At 45.4% G+C, this 15,194-nt stretch overlaps 1 protein-coding gene across 1 annotated transcript in view; it reads left to right on the forward strand.

Moving 5' to 3' along the window:
* ERMP1 (endoplasmic reticulum metallopeptidase 1) overlaps positions 1-15,194 on the forward strand; it is a 41,493-nt gene that overhangs the window by 812 nt on the left and 25,487 nt on the right. Inside the window, exons 2-4 of the mRNA XM_036084166.2 lie at positions 1,040-1,341; positions 5,074-5,201; positions 5,802-5,907. Coding sequence (XP_035940059.2) covers positions 1,040-1,341; positions 5,074-5,201; positions 5,802-5,907 — 536 coding nt within the window. The remainder of the gene's footprint in view (positions 1-1,039; positions 1,342-5,073; positions 5,202-5,801; positions 5,908-15,194) is intronic.

Raw genomic sequence — 15,194 nt, forward strand, 5'->3', positions numbered from 1 at the left:
TTTACTAGCCTCCCTGCTTTGGAAATGAACTGGGAAGCGGCATCTGTGCGCCTAGGCCGTTTTGTAAATCCGCTTTGGGGGGTAACGCAGTACTCGACTTCCTGAGGGTCACAGCCCCCACACCTGTAAGCCGTGGAGGCTTTTTCTGAAAGACGGCACGTTCAAAACCTTACACTTTCAGAGGTTCTGAGATGCCTGGAGTTTGTCCTTGGGCCCCTGGTGTGTGAGATTGGTTGTTTCTTTTGTGTTTTGTTTTAAAGAAGAAGAGAGACTTTTGAGCATGCTAGGGAAGGTGATCAAGGTCAAAGGTATCGAAACGCTAAGATATCAAAGCTCCTAAGGTCATAAGCTAGCAGAGTTTCCAACAGCCGCTGTGTTTTAAAAAACTTTTGACTACAAAGTGCTGGAAGCTTATTTTCTTAAGGACTTTCTGGAACACTCCTCCCCCACTCCCTTTTTGCCTGCTTGGAATGCAGTGAAAACACAACACGTTTTTTGTTGTTTGTTTTACGGGTAGGGTTGGCTTTGGCCTGAATTGAAGTTATTAGGCCTAGTGTGCATTGAGACGGCTGAGTCCATTCTCAGCGATCAAAAGTTTTCTTTTCTTATTCAACCTCTTGCCTTAATTGTCTCTGCTCATTGGCTTCTGCTACTTAGAATCAGTAACCCTCCAGAGTGTGGCACAATGAAGCTGGATTCTTCCCGTCCAGCCTTCAAGCAGCTGCATGTTTAGAATAGAATCCCTGGTCTTTGTGTTGATTTGATATGGGGATAGGGAGAATTTGGGAGTGGGGTGGGTGGAGAAAACTCTGCAGGGAGGAACTCCCGGGAGGCAAAATAAAATGATGGAACCTTACAAGTGATTTTCACAGGGTACCTGAAATAATAAAAGTCAGCCCCCCCCCTTTTTTTTGTAAGAAGTCGGAGAACCTGTTTGTGCAGTGGGGTTGGGAGGGCATGCAGGAAAAATCTGCCCTGTGTCAATGCCAGTTCTCTGCCTAGCGCTCCTTGTCACCGTCATCCTTTCGGTTGCTTCCAGGGATTATCTTGAACACATAACATCCATTGGCCCCAGGACCACAGGAAGTCCAGAAAATGAAATCGTGACGGTCCATTACCTTTTGGAACAGATTAAACTGATTGAGGATCAGAGGAACAGCCTTCACAGGATTTCAGTCGACGTGCAGCGACCCACGGGCTCCTTCAGCATTGACTTCCTGGGGGGTTTTACGAGCTACTACGACAACATCACCAACGTCGTGGTGAAGCTGGAGCCCAGGGACGGAGCCCAGCACGCGGTCCTGGCCAACTGTCATTTTGACTCTGTGGCAAACTCACCAGGTACGGACCTGGTCTTTAGTCCTGTCAGAGTTGCGCATCAGTAAGCCCAGAAAGCTTGTTAACTCCAAGCTGCTTGGGCAGTTGTTCAAGATAAAGATCCAGACCCTCACCATTCGCTCAAGTGCTTTCTTGCTCTATTTTTTGAATATCCGTGCCAGTAGCCCAGGGGCAGGACGTGGAATGTTTCTGGTAGGTCGCAGCTGCTTTATCAGCATTGCCAGTCCTGTGTCCCTGAGTCCCAGGGCTAGGTTCCGCCAGCACCCCTGGGCGGATTCACGAGGGAGATGTTTTCAGTAGCTAGATTTTAAGTAGGGACGAATAGAAAACAGTAGCTTTTTATAGTGGAATCCTAGCATCTTAGACTAGAAGAGCTGAGATGGCATCTGTTCAACCCTATCTTTTGTCACAGGAGTAAACTTAGCTGATCGCCACTGATCAGAGACAGGGGTGGCACCAGATGCTGGGGCTTCTAGCCCATCAGTTCTTTGAGCTACATTTGAAAGGAAGGAGAGTATTAGCGTGTAGTTAACGTTCTTTTTGGCCAACTACCTAATCTCTTCTTTGCTCAGTTCCTGGTCTGTAAAATGGAGATAGTAGTACTCTCATGGCATGGAAAATCTTTTTTTTTTTTCCCCCATTGTTATTTGATAATAATTCTGAGTTGCTTGAACTTACAGCACGCTCATATGAACATCTAGAGTTGTACAAAAGATTAAAAAAATTGCTTGATAAAGTGATTCGTACTAGGATGTCTTTAATCAGAAAGCTTGCCAATTGCATTTAGAATGTGGCATGCTTTTTCAAGTATCCGTGTACAAACATCTGTTTTATAAAGTCAGAAATACCTTTGTGCGTGCTTAGGGAAACCAGTAGTCTTTTATGCCTATTTCAACGAAGCTGTAAATTAAGTGTCTCCCTGGGCCCACTATTACAGTGCTTAAATTCTTGGATGGGACAGATTAACACCATGGTTATTTAAGAGCATTATAAAAGAAAGGTGTGTATGCAAGTATCAGAAACATAGTGCTGGTTATTACAAATCGCATACATGGCGTCCAGGAAGGAAACGATGGCGATTTTGTGGGTCATTGGAACCCATTTTTCATTAAAATTTTATAAGAATACCTAGCCAACAATTTCAAGGAAATTTCTGTCAATTATAAATTGTTCAAGTAGTTGAAAATAAATAAAAATAGCTAAAAAACACAGTATATCCTTTTAGTGGATGAACTAAGTGAAACACGGAGATACACATTTTTTTTTTAGTTCTTTTCAGCAGCGTATCTGGAACTTTAGGAACTGATATACCAGTTTGGAGTAATGTTACCCACAGAAAGGCCTTAAATGTCTTCTTGGGTTTGCTGCATGAGTCCAGGGTGTTGGTAGAAGAGAGTGAGTTATTTCAGTGGTGGTTTCAATTTCAGGGTTAATTCTGACTGGAAAGCGATGTTGGCATATCACCAGCCCTTAAAGATGCTGTCCTCTAACTTCCCTTTCTGAAAGGTATTTAATCCGGGGCCCCTGGGTGGCTCAGTCCGTTAAGCATCTGACTCTCGATTTCAACTCAGGTCATGATCTCAAGGTCGTGAGATCAAGCCCCATGTCAGGCTCAGCCCTGGGCGTGGAACTTACTTGGGATTCTCTCTCTTCCTCTTCCTCTGTCCCTCCCCACCTCTCTCGCTCCAAAAAAAAGGTATTTAATCTTCTCTAGTCCTGTTCTCAGTTGCCAGAACCATTAAAATAAAGGAAGATAAGTAGACAGATTAATTTTTTAAGCAACCCTAGATATATTTCTTTCAGTTTTCCTTTTTCTCACTTTGAATAAACATTTTATTGTTTGCTGTTTACATTAAAGTAACTCAGAGTCTCAAAGTTAAAAAAAAAAAAAAGTCATTTCCTTTGGTTGCCAGAAGGTGTTACTTTTTACTGATAACTGGGTAGACTTTCTGCTTGATAATAATTAGTTAATGATTACTTTGTTCACTTTGATTAAAATACAATTTAGTGATCACTACCAAGACAGGGATGGCTAAATAATTTCTTCTTGAGTAGGAAGGGGGTCTGGAATGTAACAGTGCCCAAGCTAGCATTTTAGCTGGTTGCAGAGCCTTTCTTAAATTTGTAAAGAGAAGGAACAATTTAACACTGGACGCGGACCACATTTTCTTGTAATCCTCATAACACACCCATGAGATAACTATCATTGGCCTTGCCCTCCAAACCAGGAAATTGTAGGGTAAATAACAGCTAGAATTTACTTCCAGGTCTTTCTTGCCCTGAAACCCACGCTAAATTCTGCAGCACCCTCCCTCCCAGTGCGTAAACGCAGAAATGCTCTTGCCTGGATTATTGCTGTGTCTTGTTTACCCACACTTGAAACTTTTTAGTATGTTAGATTTCAAATTGTACAAAAACAGAATTGGTTGACCTCAGCGTACCCATCACCCAACTTCAGAGACCCGATCTTGTTTCTTTTCCCCCACTCCTGCACCTCTTGGTTATGTTCAAGCAGATCTCAGCTGTACTGGTTTCTCTGTATTTCAGTCGGTATCATTGAAAGATAAGGAGTCTTTTTGGACATGCTCAAAATACCATGAATTACCTCACTAAAAAAACTTAATAATTCCTTAATATCATCAAATGTCCAGTTAGTTCCTTTACCTTTTATAGTGCCTTAAAAAAAATCAAGGTATTAAAGTCATCATTATAATCACCTTTAATAAATCTGTGAAGTTTCTGAATCAAGAAGTGAAGAGGTCTGCTGAGGGCCTCTGCTTTCTCGCTGCTGGGAGCGGGGATGCTGTTTAGGTCATTGGTCTCCGTCCTGTGTCTTATTAGATATGATGTCTTCTTTGTATTTGTTCATCACATAATCCCTTTCATCACATGAGCTTTAAAAAATGCGACACCACCCCATTGCCCCCCCCCCCGCCCAACCCTGTCAATGTGGAGGGATGTGCAGCTTTAGGACTGTGGCAGGAAAGGCCCGGTGGCGGCTGGAGATGATGGAGGAAGGCAGAGCACCAGACAGGAGACTATTACTGTGGACGTGGCATGAGGAGAGAACGGAGCACCTTGCCTCGGGGTGATGAGAATGCCGCTTGTCAGTATTAATTGAGGTCCCACCTGGCTGCTGATTCAACAGATGTGAGTTGAGTGACGGCTCAGGGCTAGGCACGGTTCCGCACCAGTCCGCAGGCGAACCAGGCCGAGGGTCCCAGCCCTCCTGGAGGGAGGCGGGGCCGGCGGCTGCCGTGGTCAACCATGGTGGCAGAACGGAGCTGTGCTTCTGGTCTTGCAGCCACGGTGGTGCTTTTTTTTAAAGTAGGCTCCACGCCCAACATGGAACCCAACGTGGGGCTAGAACTCCTGACCCCGAGATCAAGACCTGAGCCGAGATCAAGAGTTGGACGCTTAACCAACTGAGCCACACTGTGGTGCTTTCTTGATGAGAAAACCCTGTTCCTAGCCATGACAGTTCATCCTGTAAAAGGGTTTTTTTGTTTTTTTTAATTTCAAAGATTTTATTTACTTATTTGAGAGAGAGAATACCAGCGGCGGGGAGGAGCAGACTCCTCGCTGAGTGTGGAGCCCACCACGGGGCTCGATCCCAGGACCCCGGGATCATGACTTGAGCTGAAGGCAGACGCTTAACGACTGAGCCCCCCAGGCCCGCCCCTTCATCCTGTAAAAGTTTTAAAATCTGAGGAGCAATCTCTTTCTGATTTAAAGGTGCCAGTGACGATGCAGTTAGCTGTTCAGTGATGCTGGAAGTCCTTCGTGTCTTGTCAGCATCTTCAGACGCCTTACATCACGCTGTCATATTTCTCTTTAACGGTGCTGAGGAAAATGTCCTACAGGTGAGATTTTACCCTTTGAAATACTAATATTTGAGTAATAATAACGAGAATAGTAGTAATAGCTAACACGCATTTCGATTATTCATTTGTGTAGTACCCTACAACGACAGTATTGTACCTGGCAATACTGCAGAAACCCCCAGCCACGTGGACCCACGTGCAGTATTTGAGAACTCACAACAGGCCATCTTGTCAGCGTTTGATTCATAAAAGGGCTTCGTGAGGCCATGATTAACCACCTCGGGTTTTCTGGGACGCTGGAGTTTCAGAGACGTTTTGGGGCAGCATGAATACCCGAGCCCGAGGCTTGTCCTCTCTCTGTTCGCTGGCCGGGCCTCGCACTCACTGAGGATGCTGTTCGGCACCGCTCGGGGAATCAGGCTGCCGTCTGTGACGGTGACTTGCCACTCAGCGGACTGCACGCGGCCGTTGTGCGTGGAGAAACAGATACACGTCTTGAGATACTGCCTTTGAAAAAAATGAGAGTTGTCCCATTCTTCCCCTTATCAACACAGACCCTCTGTCTTTAAAATAAGCAAAATAGACTTGGATGATTTAAGGTTGTCTAACCTCTATTTGTTTCATTTCCTTCTCATTCAGGCCAGTCATGGTTTCATAACTCAGCACCCCTGGGCCGGCTTGATTCGTGCATTTATTAACCTGGAGGCAGCGGGCGTGGGAGGGAAAGAGCTTGTGTTCCAAACAGGTATGTGAGGCTGTATTTTACATTTTAATGCAGTTGCATCGTATACTTGAATGCGATTCTTATTTTTATAAAAATGGAAGCTTTTCGGACTTAAATAATCTCTCCGATGAAACGAACGTTCTTTGTAACGCATGCGATAGTTTTACTTCGTCGTTGTTGGCGTTTTTAACGAGATGGCAGTAACAGCACCTAACGTTTGCATAGCGCTTATTACGCGCTAGGTGTTGTTCAAAGCATCGTATATGTATTAAGTCGCTTAGTCCTCAGAGCAGCCTGAGGGCTGAGTGCTGTCACGACCGTCCTTTCGCACATGAGAAAACCGAGCCAGGAGAGTACAGCGTCCGTGAGTTTGCACAGTTGGTAAAAGGCACAGTGGGGTGGAACCTGGGCGGCCCAGGCTCGCAGCCCTCGTTCGTGACCGCAAACCAGATCGTCACGTAGGTGTGGACTTTGTTTTATCCGTTATGGGTGATCGTGATGTAAATATACTAAATGACAACCATTTCATGAATTAAAATGAGAAAATATGCCTCTGGTTAAAGGGCTTTAAATTGATCATTGAATTAATTTGAATGGTCATAGAATTCAGTAATACTTCATCAGCCAGAGGAATATTTTTAATTTTATGAGTAAGCCTTCCTAAGAATAACAAGATGATGGGGCATAAGGATAGCACCCATTAAGTTAGTGAGGATCGTTTGTCGCGTTTCTTAACAGAATTCGAGGTTCCGTGCTTCCTAAACTCTGACGTGGAGAGTCGCACACCATTTTCCCCAGGGTATTAGACATTTGGATAGCGCCTTTTTGCCAGACACACAGCGTTTGGTAGAAGTTCTGTAATGGGGGACCTGAGATGGGCCAGGAGGAGTGAGTAAGCTGATAGGGGAACTTTTTAGTGCCCTTTCCAGACTCGGTATTGGTGAAGATGTGCTAAGCATGCCATTATATATAACCTAAACAGTACCGTGTTTTAATATTCTCCATCCAACTTATTTTAGACGCTTACCCTTCAAAAATGGATGTATGTTTTATGTCAGCTGACCTCTGAGAACCTCAAGGTCATGACATGGGAGGGAGGTGCTGCTTTCCTTCCCACTCTCCAACCTTTCTGTTTGCTCTGACGCCTCACCTAACTAGCGGGCAGCCGGCGCTGACGTCTGTGGGGCTCAGGAGAGGCTGCGCTGTGCTCCGTGCCCCTCCTGCTCTGGGGTTCAATCAGGATAGGGGGCTTACGTGGTGGAACAACCTCCAGATCAAAAAGCAGCAAGAGGAGATTCTGTAAGCAAAGCTGACGTCTGTCCTCCGGTGAAAATGTCAGGGCTCCGCTCGGGCGGGAGTCTCTGTGGGCCTTCCCTCCTGGGAGCGTACTCTGTGTGCAGTGCTCGGCCGTTCGCGCTGTACGTCCGGACCCCTGGGGCCCAGATCAAAACCAGACCTGCGTGCAGTCGGTACCTCTCCTGAATTTATTCGGTGCGTATGTAGTAATATATTTTACACGTACGTAGTCCAGAGAAGTTAAAACACACTTCCCTAGGGCTAGTTAGATCCAGATCCAAGTTCATTTCATTGACAGTTACCGGGTACCCCCTCATGCTAGGTGTGACTAGCCTACGGCCTGTGCTCTTTTTACTAAATGTAGATAGTTTTCCATAAACATTGTACACTTGCACACATTTTAGATGTAATTGTATTATCTGGAAAGATTTAAACAAACTACAGTAACGGTCACTGCTGGCTGGTGCGTGTCACCGGGTGGAGTGGGGGTGGGTGTCCCTGGGGTGGAGGATGGGGCTAAATGTGAAAAGCCAGTGTGACTCTCCATCGCTTCATGAATTTAAAACCAGAATTGTCATTACTGCTTTACTTACACTCTTTATAGTTTTCTGTATTGTTTACATTTTTGCATTGCATTTGATTACTTTAATAATAAAAGCAAAGAATAGACTTGTTACTAATTAGCAATATATAGTTGGCCCTTGGACAATGCAGGGGTCAGGGGCACTGGTCCCCTGAATGGTTGAAGATCTGTGTGTAAGTCTGGACTCCCTAGAAACCTAACTGCTGGTCTGCCATACGCCGGAAGCCTGACTGGTAACGAGCAGTCGATCAACACACATTTTGTATCCTGTGTGTACTGTATATTGTAATCTTATAATAGAGTGAGCTAGAGAAAAAATATTATTAGGAAAATCATAAGAGAAAATACACTTCCCGTATTATACATATTTATTGAAAAAAATCCACATGTAAGTGGACCAGCACAGTTCAAACTCATGTTGTTCAAGGGTTAACTGTATATACAATTTAAATGTTTCACTCATTTGAAAATAAAATCCTCACACTTCAGAATTAATTTTTTTCTGGAGGGGTATCCTACAGAAGATTTGGAGGGAATGTTTCCCCCCCTTTCCGAGTTTTTACTCCATGTTTTCCCTGTAGGTTTTGGTAGCTTATTCTTGTGGCTGAGCCACGTACGGAACAGCCTCCCAGGCGCGTTCTGACATTCCAGCACCTTTCTCAGGCTCTCCCTTCCCCCTGCCACTGCCCGCCAAAGCCTGGCGTCCTTGCAGGGATGACTTTCCGAGGGCAAGTCAGCGTGGCTTCCACGTGTGACTAAGAGGATACAGCCTCCAGGATGTGGAGTCCTGCTAGGTTGCCCCGTCCTCAGCTTCGTAAACAGGCACTTGCCCTGTCCTGGAAACACCTTGGTTAAAACAGTTTGTAGTCGCGAGTGTGCGTTGTCCCTTCAGAGAGAGACATTCACTCGGGGAGTTTTTAGTGACTGGAGTAATCATTACCACCGAATTCTGAAAAGGGCCAGGGTCCATGAAAGAATGACTTACTTTATCAGACTAATGATAAGTAAGGCTGTTTGAATCATTTGAAGGTGTTATAAAATCCATTATTTTAAAATTTAATCAGATTAAACCAGTAATAAATGTCCCCTGTGAAAAATTCAGATACTACCAACCTCGAGTAGAAGCCCCAAAGCAAAGGGGTCACGGAATCCTTTTTTTCTCCTGTGAAAAATATTGTGCCCCATGTCCTGCCCCAGAGCAAACCAGTGTGATGGTTTAGTCCCTACTCTTCTGGACTTTTTTTCTACACACACATAGAAAGAGTAAGTTAATATAGATTACAAAAATGAAATCCTGCTCTATTTACTGTTTTATAACCTGCTTGAGATCGCATTCGTTTAAAACAGAATGGAGCTTTATTGAGGTGTAAGCCACATACCTTGTAATTCACCCATTTAAAGTAAAACTCAGTGGTTTTTAGATCTCTTCACAGAGTTGAGCGGCCATCACTGCAGTCAATTCTAGAATCTTCTCATCACCCCAGAGAGAAGCCGCACACTCACTAGTCTGGCTTTTTTCAATACATAGCATGTTTTCTAAGGTTTATGCATGTTGTAACACGTGTGAGTACTTCCTTGTCTTTATGACTGAATTATGTTCCATTGTATGGATAGAGTGCGTTTTGTTGATCCATTCGTCAGTCGATGGACATTTGGATTGATTGCGCTTTCAGGCTCTCAGGAATAATGCTGCTGTGAGCATTCGTGTGCAAGTGTGTTTTCCTTTCTTTTGGGTGGTTGCCTAGGTCATATGGTAAATTTATGTTTAACTTTTTAAGAAACTGCCAAACTAAGTAGTCAAGCTTAATTTCAGAAGAAATGTAAATTCAGATAACAGTAAATTTTTAAACTTTTATTTTTTTAATGAATTTTTTAAGCTTTAGGTTTGCAGAAAGTCAGCAGGATGGTAATGCCCGGCGCCGCTGGAGTAGGCCGTGTCGTACGGTGTTGGGGGAAGTGTAGATTGAGGCTTTTTGGGGGTGGTCTGGCAACAGGTCCACTTTAAAACACGTGCAGACCCTCCTGCCCAGCAAGGCCACTTGTAGGAATTTATCCCGTAGAAATAACTGCCCATGGACACGTCGATCCAAGTACTGCATAGTCGTCTCGGCTTTTTTATAAGACTGAAAAACTGAGAATGCCTTCTAGGTCCATGCACAGGAGACGGGTTATATTCAGGGAGACCTAAACATTTTTCCCCTCTTCCGACCACGGCTCATTTCTCTGTTCCCAGCGATTGCAACATTCTTCAGGAGTGGAATTCCTTGTCTAACTTGGTTCTCGGAGCACCCAGCACAGGCTCCAGCCAGACGCCCCAAGGTCAGATCCCAGATCACACACCCTCGGCGAGCAACCTTGAACCAGTCCCACGGCTGCTCGTGCTTTAGTTCCTCATCCATAACGTTGCACAGTGTTAGTACCCACCCCTTGAGATTAGTAACCACTGAGGAAAACCCTCAGTTCTGTAATTTCTGATCTAAGGGCTCCCTTCGCCTTGTTTGTATTATGGGGCATAGCTCACTCAGGAGCTGACTAACGTGCCCGTCCCAGTCTCCCCAGACTTCCTTTTTGTACCAGAACTTGACCTGTAGGCCTCAGTGGGCAATTAGGGAGAGGCTGGAGCCGGGCTGGAGCGCTGACACGCAGTAGTTGGATCTCCAAGGGCTTAAAGGCCAGTTAGCGGACATTTAAAACTGGACATTTCTTTCCTGCTGATGGGGGTCTTACCTTTTTCACAAGTATTAACACTTTAAGTGTCTTTATTTTATCTTTTATTGTAAAAGAAAAGCACGCAGCTCTGCGTCTTCAGCCTGATGAATTTTTACAAACAATATAATCGTGTAACCAGAACTCAGATCAAGATTGAGAGTATTGCCCGCACTCCAGGATCCTCCCCTGTGACCTTTCCCAGCCTTCCTCCCGCAAATGGTTACTGCTCTCCGGACTTGTGTCCTGACAGATTTAATTTTGCTTGTATTTAAACTTTCTATAACTTGACTCCCAGACTATATTTTCTTTTGTTTATGGCTGCTTTTTTACTCAGCGTCACGTCTGTAAGATTCATCTGTCTTGTGTTTAGCAGGACTTCATTCTTTTTCTTGCCGAATACTATTCCATTGACAAGAACAGCCATTCTACTGGTGATGTTAGACTGTTTGTAGGTGTTGGCTCTTATGAGGGGTGCTGTTAGGAACATTTGTTTTCTTTTATGTTTCACGTATAAGTGAGATCATATGGTATTTCCTTTTCTCTGTATGACTTATGTAGCATAATGCCCTCAAGGTCTATCCATGCTGTTGCAAATGGCAAGATTTCCTTCTTTTTTAATGGCTGAATGATAGTCCATTGTGTACATATGTACCACGTTGTCTTTATCCATTCACCTGTCAATGGACACTTCGGTTGTTTCCATATCCTGGCTATTGTGGGTAATGCTGCAGTGTGCGTGGGGGTGCGGCGTGCGTGGGGCCGCGGCGTGCGTGGGGCCGCGGCGTGCGTGGGGGTGCGGCGTGCGTGGGGCCGCGGCGTGCGTGGGGGTGCGGCGTGCGTGGGGCCGCGGCGTGCGTGGGGGTGCGGCGTGCGTGGGGGTGCGGCGTGCGTGCGTGGGGCCGCGGCGTGCGTGGGGGCCGCGGCGTGCGTGGGGCCGCGGCGTGCGTGGGGGCCGCGGCGTGCGTGGGGCCGCGGCGTGCGTGGGGGTGCGGCGTGCGTGGGGGCCGCGGCGTGCGTGGGGGTGCGGCGTGCGTGGGGCCGCGGCGTGCGTGGGGGTGCGGCGTGCGTGGGGGCCGCGGCGTGCGTGGGGGTGCGGCGTGCGTGGGGGTGCGGCGTGCGTGGGGCCGCGGCGTGCGTGGGGGTGCGGCGTGCGTGGGGGTGCGGCGTGCGTGGGGGCCGCGGCGTGCGTGGGGCCGCGGCGTGCGTGGGGGTGCGGCGTGCGTGGGGGCCGCGGCGTGCGTGGGGGTGCGGCGTGCGTGGGGGTGCGGCGTGCGTGGGGCCGCGGCGTGCGTGGGGGCCGCGGCGTGCGTGGGGGTGCGGCGTGCGTGGGGCCGCGGCGTGCGTGGGGGTGCATACCGTTTTCCACAGTGGCTGCTCCAGTTCACGTTCCCACCAGCAGTGCACGAGGGTTCCCTTTTACCCACATCTTCACCAACACTTTATTTCTTGTCTTTTTGGTAAAAGCTGCTCTAACAGGTGTGTGATGATACCTCCCTGTGGTTTTGATGTGCATTCCCCTGGAGATGAGTGAGGCTCAGCACCTTTTTGTGTACTCAGGGGCTATTTGAAGGTCTTATTTGGAAATACGTCTATTCAAATCTTCCATCCATTTTTTTAAACTTGGATTTTTTTTTTTTTTTTTTGCTATTGAGTCGTATGAGTTCTTTATATATTTTGAATATCAACCTTTTGTCATATACATGATTTGCAAATATTTTCTCCCATTCTGCAGGTTGCCTTTTCATTTTCTTGGTGGTTTCCTTTGCTGTGAAGAAGCTTTTTTAGCTTGATGTATTCCCACTTACTTGTTTTAACTTTTGTTGCCTTTGCTTTTGGCGTGAGGTCCAAAAAATCATTGTCAAGACTGATGTCAAGGAGCTTATTACTACCCACGTTTTCTTCTAGGAGTTTTATAGTTTCAGGTTTTATGTTTTCAGATCTTTAATCTATTTTGAGTTAACTTGTGTGTAATGTAAGAGCGTGGGCCAGTTTCATTCTTGTGCACGTGACTGTCCAGTGTTCCCAACACCATTTATTGAAGAGATTGTCCTTTCCCACTGTATATTCTCGGCTTCACATAAATTAACTGAACATGTATGTGTGGGTTTATTTCTGAGCTCTCTGTTCTGTTCCATTGATGTGTGTCTGTGTTTATGCTAGTACCGTACTATTGATTACAATAGCTTCGTAATGTGGCCTGAAATCAGGAAGTGTGGCGCCCCCCAGCTGTGTTCTTCTTTCTCAGGATTGCTTTGGCTGTTCCTGATCTTGTGTGCTTCCATACACATTTTAGAATTGTTTGTTCCGTTTCATGAAAAATGCCGTTGGAATTTTGATAGGGATTGCAATGAATCTGTATATTGTTCTGGGTAGTATGTACATTTTAACAATATTGGTTCTTCTAGTCCATGAACATGGAATATCTTTCCATGTATTTGTGTCTTCACTTTGTCTCATCAGTGTCTTGCAGTTTTCCAAGTAACAGGTCTTTGACGTCGTTGGTTGGTTGTTCCTAGGTATCTTAATTTCTCTTTCTGACAGTTCATTATTAATGTACAGAAATGTAACTGATTTTTTTTTATTAAAGTTTTATTTATTTATTTGACAGAGAGACACAAAGCGAGAGAGGGAACACAAGCAGGGGGAGTGGGAGAGGGAGAAGCAAGCTTCCCGCCGAGCAGGGAGCCCGATGCGGGGCTCGATCCCAGGACCCTGGGATCATGACCTGAGCTGAAGGCAGAAGCTTAATGACTGAGCCACCCAGGCGCCTCTGTAACTGATTTTTGTGTATGGATTTTATATCCTGTAACTTTATGAATGGTTAGATGAAGATGGTTTAATATTTGAAAATCAATCTATGTATTTTGCCACATTACCATAATAAAGGAGGAAAACCATTTCAGTTGATAATCTCAACATAATCATCTAAGTAGATGAAAAACAAGGATATGTTCCTTCATAACACTACATATATGGTGCTGTTATATATAATATATAATATTAATATGATTTTATTTTTTTATTTATTTTTTTTTTTTTAAAGATTTTATTTATTTATTTGAGAGAGAGAGAATGAGAGACAGAGAGCATGAGAGGGAGGAGGGTCAGAGGGAGAAGCAGACTCCCTGCCGAGCAGGGAGCCTGATGCGGGACTCGATCCCGGGACTCCAGGATCATGACCTGAGCCGAAGGCAGTCGCTTAACCAACTGAGCCACCCAGGCGTCCCAAATATGATTTTAATATAAAACTATTATCTAATAAATGTTTTTTGATTTTCCAGTTGTTCCAATAATGACATAGCTGTTTTTGTTTTTAATCAGAGTTCCAATCCGGGAACAAAGAGCACTTGATTGTCATGTTTTATTAGGCCGGTCACAGTGATTATATAACACACACATAAAAAGTGTAAGAGTGAAAAGCTTAATCATCGTAAGGTGAATACGTCTGCATCCCTGCGGATGGAAGGAGCTAGACGCAGGTCCCACCTCCCGCGGGCTCTCGCCGCCCCTTCTCAGATATAGCTCCCTCCCTCCCCAGAGTGGCCGTAATCATCCTGCTGTTTATGATGCTCTCCTTTCTAGTTTAGCTTTACCCATTTTTCAGTATGGTTTTCATAATATTTTAATAGGATAATTTTGGTTATTAATATCTAGTTGTCATAGTATTTTAATACTAGCATCTTGACATGATTCGGCTTGATAATCACCACCGTTCTCTCACATCTGTGTTCTCAGTGCGCATGTCGGGAGTCTCGGCCTATGTCTAAGCACCAGTGGTGATGGTAGCTTCTGGTCATTTGATGATGGTATTTGCCAGGTTTTTCTGCTTTGTGAAGTTACTCTTTTCCCTTTGTAATACGTACTCTGTCACTGAGTACACACACTGTTTCTCCTGAGACTTTGATCCTGGTTTTGGCAGATGTGGATGATACTGGATGCAAAGCATTTTTACTGTGACGTTAGCTAGCCCAGTGTTGAGTGTTCTGACTCCATCATTCTGTCCATAGCTAATAGCTGGAATTCTGCTCAGAGGAAAGCTTTCCATTCTCCCTTGTTCGTGTATTTCTTTCCACGTGTCGTGTTTTCTATACCGTGTTGCTGCCATGTTGATGCAGGATTGTCCGCAGTTAGGCCAGTGGCAGCCCCTTCACCTGGTGCTTGCATCCTGTGGATGTGTTTCTCCGCTCCCGGCCTGAGACGTTGCGAGTACGCTCGTACTGCCCTCGCCCCGGGTCTGGGATCAGCCATTCCCTAAGGAGACCTGGTCCTCCTAGTGGATGATGCGATTCCGAAGCAAGTTCTTAGTGCTAGGTATGTGTTCTCCTTTGTATTTATCCTCTTTGGGATTTGTAGAGCTTTTTGAATTCATAGCTCTATGTTTTCTGTGACTTTTGGAAAATTATTGGATGTTCTTTCTTCGAAACATTGCTTCTACTCCATTCCGTGTCCCCTTTCTCTGGGGCTACTGAGCCCCATACGTCTCTGACATGCATTTCTATATTTAACATCGCTTTTTCTTTCTGTGCTCCAATCTAGTTGCTCTATAATCTTTTCTTCTGCTGTGTTAAACCTTGGGGTAAACCATCCATTAAAGTTCTTACCCTCAGTTTTAAAAGGTTTCCATTGGACTCTCTGGTAAAATTCTTACTGTGTTCTTAAAATCCGTGTCTGGTGACTCTCATCTCTGGGTCACCTGGGTGTTTGGTTTTGTGGTGTCTCT

Source organism: Halichoerus grypus, chromosome 14 (assembly GCF_964656455.1).
Source record: "Halichoerus grypus chromosome 14, mHalGry1.hap1.1, whole genome shotgun sequence".
NCBI lineage: Eukaryota > Metazoa > Chordata > Mammalia > Carnivora > Phocidae > Halichoerus > Halichoerus grypus.